General features: G+C 39.4%; 1 protein-coding gene across 1 annotated transcript; it reads right to left on the bottom strand.

Moving 5' to 3' along the window:
• Nucleotides 1-471: 471 nt before the first annotated feature.
• Nucleotides 472-8921, bottom strand: LOC149190592 (uncharacterized protein At1g01500-like). Its single transcript, XM_089410560.1, has 3 exons — nucleotides 8381-8921; nucleotides 6181-6327; nucleotides 472-578 (listed from the first exon to the last, which is right to left on the bottom strand). Exons 1-3 carry the CDS (start codon nucleotides 8919-8921, stop codon nucleotides 472-474), a joined length of 795 nt encoding a protein of 264 aa, XP_089266686.1.
• Nucleotides 8922-9309: the final 388 nt, after the last annotated feature.

Below are 9309 nucleotides of genomic sequence, written 5' to 3'. Positions count from 1 at the left end.
CTATATCGCCAGTATTTAAGGGTGAGGTTGTTGCAAAGATCATTTACTTATATTAATTATTTGCACATTCCAAGATCTCATAATTGTTTAGCAGATTCTATTGCTAATCAAGCATTAGACTGGCACATCAATCATTCATCACAATAAAATCAAGCATCAAAAAGTCGAACTGTATATATATATATATATATATATATATATATATATATATATATATATCATAAAACATCTCGAGTGTACATAAGTTTGTCCAAAAAATATACAAAATTGTGACTCAAATGCCCATAATCATGTCCGGCATATCTAATGCCCCGGCTCAGGATGAGCGGCTAAGTAGGTAGCTATCGCGTTGGCCACACGCCGAAAAGTGCAAACCCAATCACGTGGCATGCCAACCACATGACGCTGCATATCCTTAGGAAGTTCCTCTACGGTAGCCATCGGTACTTGGTGACTTAGTCTCACCAAGTGTCAATGAACGGTATGTAGAAGTTGTTCTGTATCAGCAGCCGCCTCTTCGGCTCCTTGGCCGCACTGTCCATGCCGCGGGAACCCATCTAGTCGTACCGACCCAATATCTGGAACATGATCATCATATTAGTCATTTGAATCCCATCAAAAAAAAAATTCAAAATTCATTATTATATTTGAAAAATCCAAAAAATCAAAAAATACCTACCAATGTCACCCCATGCTATGGTCGGTGGTAATGCTAGATCGGGATCTCCTCGGAAATCCAACCCAGCATAAGGGTAGTCATCTATGGCGATGATCTGTTGATCCCACCAGGTAAAGAAGTCAACGTCAAATGCAGTCCGTGGGACGTCCCCACCCCCTAGACATTTAATCAAGTCGGCCCACATGCCCATGCATGGATCTCGTGGGGTGCTGATGGAAAATGCTACCCTAGGGCGGAGTGCAGGGACCCTCTCAAAAAAGAAAGAACACAGAATAGACCCATATCCAAAGTTTTTGGTCTGACCCCTCTTGATAGTGAGTTGTCTCTTCATGCTCGCCAGAAGAGGAGTACACCAGTCAAATACAGTGGTGAGGCAGTCAACTGCCACGCTCATGGTTAGCCATGATGCCTGGTGCAAAGAAGCTGATTGATTCACTTGAGCTATGGTGAACAGGATGATCCTCAACGGTAAACTTGCCACATGTGTAATGGAAATTTGGCTTCCAACTTTTTTTGGATGTCTCGGGCAATATATCTGTACATAGTCCTTGATCGAGAGACTGCTCCATGTCCTGCCCAGGAATGTACTACCTCTCCCCTTCGAGAAAGGCTCGTGATGAAATAGATATCTTCCACTTCTATCCTGAGTGGCATCTGGTCAATCATAAAGGCATCCTCCTCGATATTCTAGTAATCAATGAGCATCTCAAGCAGACGTGTGTTTGCTTTCATATTCGGCAGTTTGAAGAATTTAAGCAAACCACATCCCCGTAGGGCATCCAAAGCATCAGGATCGTTCATGACCTCATCGTCCACTGCGGTATGCTCTCTTTCTCGCCAAGTGACCGGCATCCTAAAGGAAAAATTATTTTCAACCGTTAGTTTTTTTGTTTAAAATGTTCGCGGCGTATACGCGGGTCCCTTTGCACACAGTCACATATAGGGCCCGCGTGTACGCGGGTTTCATATTACCAACCCGCGTATACGCCGCGGTGAAATTTTTGGCAAAAAATTCAACAGTAAAACATTAATTAAAAATCCTAAAACTAGTCACAATGGATTGCAAGACAAGTATAAGAGTTACTTGGAGGTTTTTGAAGAATCTGAACGGTTGAATTTGGCGTATGGAAAGTTTGCTCCTTTTGCTCCACTTCTTTGCTCTCAAACTCAAATGGTGAAAATGGTGAGTCCAAAAGCTCTTTTATAGGTTTTGAAAATGCAAAATTTTTTCAAAATTTTATTTTGTTTGGCCTCATGTGACTTTTAACTTGGGAGCTTGGAATGTCGAGAATGGTTTGATTTTCAGGACATTTTGGACGTTTTTCGACAATTTCAAGACGGTTCCATGACTGCTGACCCATCATGGCAAGTATCGTTTTCTCACTGGCATATAGGTTAGGGAAGCCATTTTTCTGTTGCATTATGCATACTAGCCTCCATTTTTCGATACATCTGCCATAGGGTCGACCCCATCATGTTATGGTTCGTAAGCCATCTTCACTCACCGATTTTTTAAATCATGACACGATGGTAGAGCCATCCTTTACATGGGCATCGTAGTTAGCACCTCACTAACATTTGTTGCCCATGCTGCTCCGATTTGAGTAGGCTCAGGAGTCCTCTATAGTCCCGCCGTGACTTATGCGATGAAGACTCATTCCTCTTTGCTTCTTCGCTTCGTTCTGGCCTTATACCCTAGAGGCTCCTTTGTGTTGAGTTGTACTACTGCATTGCATGTTGACTACTTGCACCTTTTGGCCTAGAGCCGGCTTCACTTGGACTCGTGTTTAAGCCATCTTTTGACCGTGACGATTGCAAAATCAACCTTGCATATCTTTGACCTCTGCAACTTGAAACACCTTGACCCGTGGAAGGAACACACCTTTGAGTGTCATTGACTAGTTTTCACCTCCCTGCATTGAGCATAGGAACGTTCCATTCCCAGGGACTAGATCATTTGTCTCACCAACACTCGTTCTTTCCACTGTACCATAGCATTCTTTTATTCTTTTTCCAGCTTAACAGAAAAAGACAAAAAAAATTATATATTCCAAAAAGAGCAAGAACAGGACAATATTTCCATTTATTGTTGGTAGCTAGAGTCAGCCATGTCGCCCTTGAACAAAGCACTCAAAACAAAATCTCCTCCGTTTGGACGGGATTTAGTTTGACTTAGGTACGCCTTAACCTTGTTATTGAGTCAGTTCTCCCCCAATTAGTTATCTCTTCCAATCATATGGAGGGTTCGTTCGTGCCTCCTGCATGACGAACTTATACAAAGTCATCATATGCTGCCACATAGTCACATTGAGTCGTGCTTTTGTTCAAGGGAAGTTAGCCTGAGTCGGCCTCTCTGTGGTGTCTCTTGACTCATTTTTCAGTCGGCCATCCTTGGTTGTCAGTATCATGTCTATCATCACATCAGGTGTATTGGTCCTTTACTCGTGCCGGTTTGAGAAGGTCTCCATTGACTTCTTGCTAGCAGGTCTTGTCCTTATCGACGATGACATCTTGCTCTGAGGATAGGCCTAGAGCTGCACCCTGACCCTATTTTCATTATTGATAGGTCACCTTGTGCTCAGCATCGATCAGTATCATGGGTCTTTGACTGAGTGGTTTCCCTTGTGTTCGACATGAGCTTACATTATCACACGTTGGGATTCGTGTAGTACCTTGGTTTCCATTTGACCCTATTGGTGGATACCTCGCCTCTCTGTCAGCTTCCATTATTGGTTGGTTTAGAGGGTTTCTGTCGTGCGCTAGCCACATCTTGTGTACGCCAGAAACGTACTTCGGTTGGGTTACTACATCTCTTTCGTCTGATTCCTTCCACATTATTGGCCTACGGGTTACACTCACGCTAGATTGATGAAGGATGCCTTAATGCCTTCCTTATAGCGGATCTTTCCCTATCGACTCCAACTCATTGCTATGGGGCAAAGATCTAGAGTCCATTTGGCAGTACCTTGGGGTTTGCAGTCATTAGTGGCAGATCCTTTGCTATCGACAATGGGAAACCATCATTGTCTCCTGATCAATAGATTCTTACAGGTGTTCGACTCCAGCTCATCTATTCACACTTGTTAGATTGTACTAGGTACCTTGACGCTCATTATCATTATCGGTGAGTAATCTCGCGTTTGTTAACTGTATACATCAATGACCGGTAATCAAACGATTTCTCACATGGTCTACTTCAGATCATTTATTCCCATGGTGTAGAAATGTACCACAACGGTCGGTGAAGACCTCAGGTTGCATCATCATTCATTGGTTCACTTGACGATTGCTCCTATTGCTGCTAGTTGATACCACTCCACCTTATATGTTGTAGTCATTCATGGCGACATTTTATATGCTGGCACCTGAGTTTGCAGTGTAGTACCATCTTACTCCATCATGTTCATTTGGTACCTTTTGGGATCAGTCTTTGATATCAGTGATCCGTTGCATCTTTCAGCATCATTGACAGTCTTATATGTGATATTTAGACATGTACTTGTTCGATCATGATCAGATGATCCATTATGTATTTTCCAGTTCTTTATACTTGTATACTTAGTGGATCCACTTGTACTTGATATGCAAACATGCTTTACTTTTTCTGAGCATGGGTATGCCCGCCTCAGACAGTGTTTCTTTCTGATCTCCTTTTGTGGCTTGGCAGGCTGAACTCTGGTGAAGTCCTTCTCGGTTTTTGACAGATTTCCTTTCCATGTACTTGCTTAATACATTTCAGCCATCATGTACCCCTTCTGACCTCATATATTAGGGGGCATCTGTTATAGCTCCAAATCTCACTCTTATGGTTTGTGATGCTGCACTCATGGCCTAGGGAAACCCCTCCTTCCAGACCTGGTCCAAAATTTAAAAAACAGTGTTTTATTCCCTATACGCGACATTTCCCTGAGCTAAACGCGTGTATACACGGGTCTGTGTATACCCAACCCGCATATATGTCTTAAAACACTTAAAAAAAAATTAAATCTCCTTAATTTCGGGCAGAGATCACGGGTTTTACCTGCTGATCACCTATTAGTGCCTGTGGCCCAACTGTTCCCAACGAATTCCCAACTAAAAAACTACTTTGGGAGAAGTATAAAAAGGCTTCAATGGGAAGGCTTAAGGGAGGAGAGAATAGAGAGAAAGATCACACTGCTGAGATAATCCCTGTACCAGGTCTGAAGTCCCTTGTGCTTCCAGCACTTCCCCCATTTGCAGGAAACACTTGTTTCCTTATGTGTTGATGTCTATCTACTTGTGATATCATGGAGTAAGTCATGGAAGGAGTTTGTTAAAGGCTTGAGACTGGACAAATCCGGAGGACGGTTCCACTTGGAGCCTGCGAAAGGATGACTCAAGTGAAATTATTCCTTTCTGTACTTTATTTGTCTATAATAAAAGAAACACATGTCTTTGTTCCTGATATAAATCTTCTTCATGTTTATGATATTCATGTTAGAATTCATATGTGAATGGTTGTTTAATTGCATAACTAACTACCTTTCTTTATAATATGAAGATGGTTTCTTTATAATGTTTAGTCCATATATTGCTGTACTTTCTTGAATTGATTGTTTTGCAGGTCAAAGGAGCAAAAGGAACTCCAAGAAGGGTTTGGACCCTGGAAGGACCTTCTCAAATGTAGGACCTCAGGTACGCCCCTTATCGTAGAGTTTGCTTATATTAGCATTATGGCTGTATGGAATGTGTGTTTCTCTGTATAGACAACTTTCAGTCTACTAGGGTATCAGCCCAAGACCCTAGGGGAACTTTTCCCTTAACACATACTCCTCTCTATTAGATAGTATACATCTTAAACATACTTCCTTCCCGTAAGGATAATGAAAAATAAAAAGAAAAATAGATAGTATACATCTTAAACATACATCCTTCCCGTAAAGACACGGGAAGGACAATACATTCTGTTATTTTTTTTCTCTATTCATTTGGAAATTTAAATAATTCCCAAATAATTAATTAATATAGATAGTTTTAAAACGGAAAACCAAAATCCCCTCCAAACTAATACATATGAAAATTCAATACTTCAGTCGAATCCGTGTATGGTTACATGGTTTTATTATTGTTATGTTTACCTGTGAAGGATATAGACCTCCACGTTACCAGATTCCCCAGCGAAAAGTATCCCTCTATTTACAGATTTTTGGCTAGTAAAGTACAACCTCTCATTTTCTCCTCCCTTTAAGTATAAGGCAGTTCTGGAGTGGCTCTAGAGGTATTATGTGCAAAATTCATTATTCACAGACCAAAAATTTACAAACGAAGCTAGTTTTGGAGGTTCTGTGCAGAATTCTTTATTCACGAACCAAAAAGCTACAAACCGGTGATCATATTTGAGTTTCCAGCCGGATTCCTTTCTCAGAAAATGTGTCGTTTTGTCAGTAGGGAGACTGAATAAATTCCTTGCAGACGAGCATATTAAATCTCCTTTTATTGACAATTTGTGGGTGAAGCAGCACAAATTACTTAGGGCAGACGCCTTCTAAAAGGCCTCACAGTTGCCTGATAGGTCTTGATCATCAAGCCAGCTCCAATGCAGATTCCAAGAAACATCTCCAAACCTATTCCCATACCAAACCTAACACCTTCCTTGAAGCATGATAGCTCTCCCCCTGCTTCTCTGCCTCCTTCAACATAAAATATTTTGTCGCAGTAAAATGATTCAATATCATGGCAACTGTTGAATCCTTTGATTTATGAACATAATCTTTTTTATAAATTTTCCTGTTGAACATACAGATATTATAAACAGTTAAGACAAAGAAAAAATGGCATTGCAGTAGAAAATGTTATGAGTTTATTGCTGATCACCTTTAGTAATCCTACTCAATAATTGCAAACAATTTGATGGACATTGTCTTTAATGTCAAACTACACCTACAATTAGTAAATAATTGGTTTCTGCCTGTAGGTACCATTGGAATCGGAGGTGGAGGCAAACAAAAAATAACAGGGGTAGGCGTGGAGATTTCAAAATAATCTACTTTCAAATTTTATGATTCAGTTCTCAATTTTCATTAATTTCAAATTTAATACAAAGCTTTTAATTTTTAATGGTTCCAAAATTTTATTTACAAATTTTATATTTCATTTTGCATTTCTGTTTGTTTCCAATTTAATGGACAGGAACACTTTTTTGTTATGGAAATTAAAAAAACGCACACACAAAATGCCCGAATTGAAGTAGAAATAAAAGTTCTTTTATCTCCCATTAAAACACTTTCTTTGTTCACATGGAGTAGTCTATATATACACAATATTATATCAAACAGTCGACAAAGAAACGTACTGGATTAGATTTTGGGGAACAATATGCAGCCAGCAGCAACATTAAATACATTGCCGCTGACTGCATATTGATAACCTTGGATTTTCCCAAGGCTCTATGATGCCTTAAATACGTTGGGCAGACATACAACCCCAGTTGACTTGTGTAGTGTTTCGTCCCAATAGGTCACAGGGTCTATTTCTAGAGGACCCTTGATCTCTTCTAACCCAAGCTAAGCTGTTGGGATCATGGAGCCATACCCATCCCTAAAGTGTGGAGAAGTGAAAAGGGACAAACCCATCCCAAGTGTGGAGAATATGCAATCGAACAAGTTTTTGTTTTTTCAGTCACCCTCTTTAATTTTTAAAGAATTCCAACAACATGGTTTCCTAACCAGAAACATAAAATTAAAAAAATTCTATTTTTTCAGGCTCTTTCATCACAACTGTATAGATTTGTGGTATTACATCAAAATTTCATTAGAGAAGGAATCTTGGTTGGATATTTCCAATGATTGGAATAACAGTTTTCACTCTAATAGGCAGTTTTCAAAAATCAAACAGGGAACTTATATATAAGTTATGTTAATTACAGTCCTGACTATTAAATACTATTGGGTGGTCGCCTCAAAGTCTAAACAGGGTCCCATTTTTCAATAGTATTTTATAAATGGTAAATACTCTCCTCAAGTATAATTTTTCTAGAAAGTGGCCTCCAAGAACCTATTTAGTGATTGAAATCATTGAACCATCATAAATGTTAAATAGGTACTTGTTCAAAAAGGTCAACTTCTTTGAATGTTAGTAGAGCTTTGTTAGTTCTTGATTTCTCGAGAAAGTGGCCTCACGTAGTGATTGAACCATCATGACTGAAGTCCTGATAGCTAGGTGTAAAAAAAATGTAATAATTTTTTTTTGTGAGTTTAAACAGTATCCTAGGTCCTGTTGATATAGGTCAAAAGTGAAGATGGAAAGGTAGCCATACTGAAACTATGGTTGAAGAAGATCTGGATTGATAATGGAAGTTTGGTGGTGAAAAATTGAAAGAAGCATCAGATGAAAAAAATATCTTAATATCTTTACAGGAGGGATTAAAGCAAGGCGGGAAAAAATTGGTGAAACTATTCTAAGGGCATTGTCAGGGAGGAGAAGTAGGCCTACTGGCTTGTGGTTGATCAAGAATAGTGGTTTATTAAGAATAATGGAAGCAATGATGCAAAGCTGCATCACATGATCCAGAAATTTCCCTGAATATAAATACTCAATAAAGAATATAAAGAATAACAATATTCAAACAATGTAGTGCAGAAAGCACATATAATTTGTTCACCTGAGACTTCAAATTTGATCTACCGATTCCTAGCCCATCATTATCATCATTTTCAGGTATTGCATCCAAAGAAATGCATCAAATCCATTTCCTACGAGGTAGCAAGTGCACCATCTTGGTCAAAACAATGGGCCGACCCAAGCCTTTCCCAGCCACATAAACTTCGAGGAACGATGCACTCAAACCTGAAAGCACTTCAGCCTTGCTCGATAGAATATAGGAAGATCCGGCAGATATTGCAGAGGTACATTCCATGGTCGAGAACTTTTTCCTAGCCTTGGGATTTTCCAAAGCCAGTCTCTCAAAATTCCCTGTAACAAGGAGCTCACCTCTATGATGGAGCTCAAAGGGCAAGCCCTCATTAGTGCGCAGATTATCGGTACTGATATAAGTTGCCTCGGCAAACTTTGTATCTACTTTGTCTCTTTGCAACTTGCGAGAGGTTTGCTCTACGGAAGGAATTTTGATGCCATTAACCTCAAGAACGGTTGAAATGCTTCTAGCGGAAAACAAAATCGTAAAAAAATACGGTGCACTTTTAAGCAAACAGGAGTTCAATCTTAAGTATATCACTCTAACATCAAACCATGTATCTATTATTGATTTCCCTTGAATCTCCATGGATACAAAATTGAAACAATTGAGGCTCTGTTAGATGGATTTACAGTACATAAACATCTGAAGTGTGTATTCCGATTGCAGAGAGATGATTGAACAAAATATGATCATATTGCATGAGATGTAATACATATCTTTTATATAGAAAAACCCTTACATCTTCTGCAATGATCAAACTGTGAATCTACATAGATTTTGGCTCCATAGCAAAGGCAATATGGCATTAGAGAAAAGGTCGAAGAATGGGAGCAGGATTACTGGCTTGTGGTTGATCAAGAATAGTGGTTTATTAAGAATAATGGAAGCAATGACGCAAAGCTCCATCACATGATCCAGAAATTTCCCTGAATATAAATATTCAATAAAGAATATAAAGAATAACAATATTCAA

The sequence above is a fragment of the Pinus tabuliformis genome, chromosome 3_1 (genome assembly GCF_031772625.1).
Source record: "Pinus tabuliformis cultivar Carrire ecotype Pingquan chromosome 3_1, CPIR1, whole genome shotgun sequence".
Taxonomy (NCBI): Eukaryota; Viridiplantae; Streptophyta; class Pinopsida; order Pinales; family Pinaceae; genus Pinus; species Pinus tabuliformis.
Note: the sequence above shows the minus strand (reverse complement) of the source record. Positions and strands in the feature narration are given on the sequence as shown.

Excerpts from the sequence above, each read along its gene's own strand:
- LOC149190592 (XM_089410560.1), bottom strand. The coding sequence starts at position 8,921 with ATGGAGATTCAAGGGAAATCAATAATAGATACATGGTTTGATGTTAGA. Across the intron at positions 6,328-8,380 it reads ACCTCGTAGGAAATGGATTT|GCAGAGAAGCAGGGGGAGAG; the intron begins GATGCATTTCTT and ends ATGTTGAAGGAG. Across the intron at positions 579-6,180 it reads TGTGAGGCCTTTTAGAAGGC|ATATTGGGTCGGTACGACTA; the intron begins GTCTGCCCTAAG and ends ATCATGTTCCAG.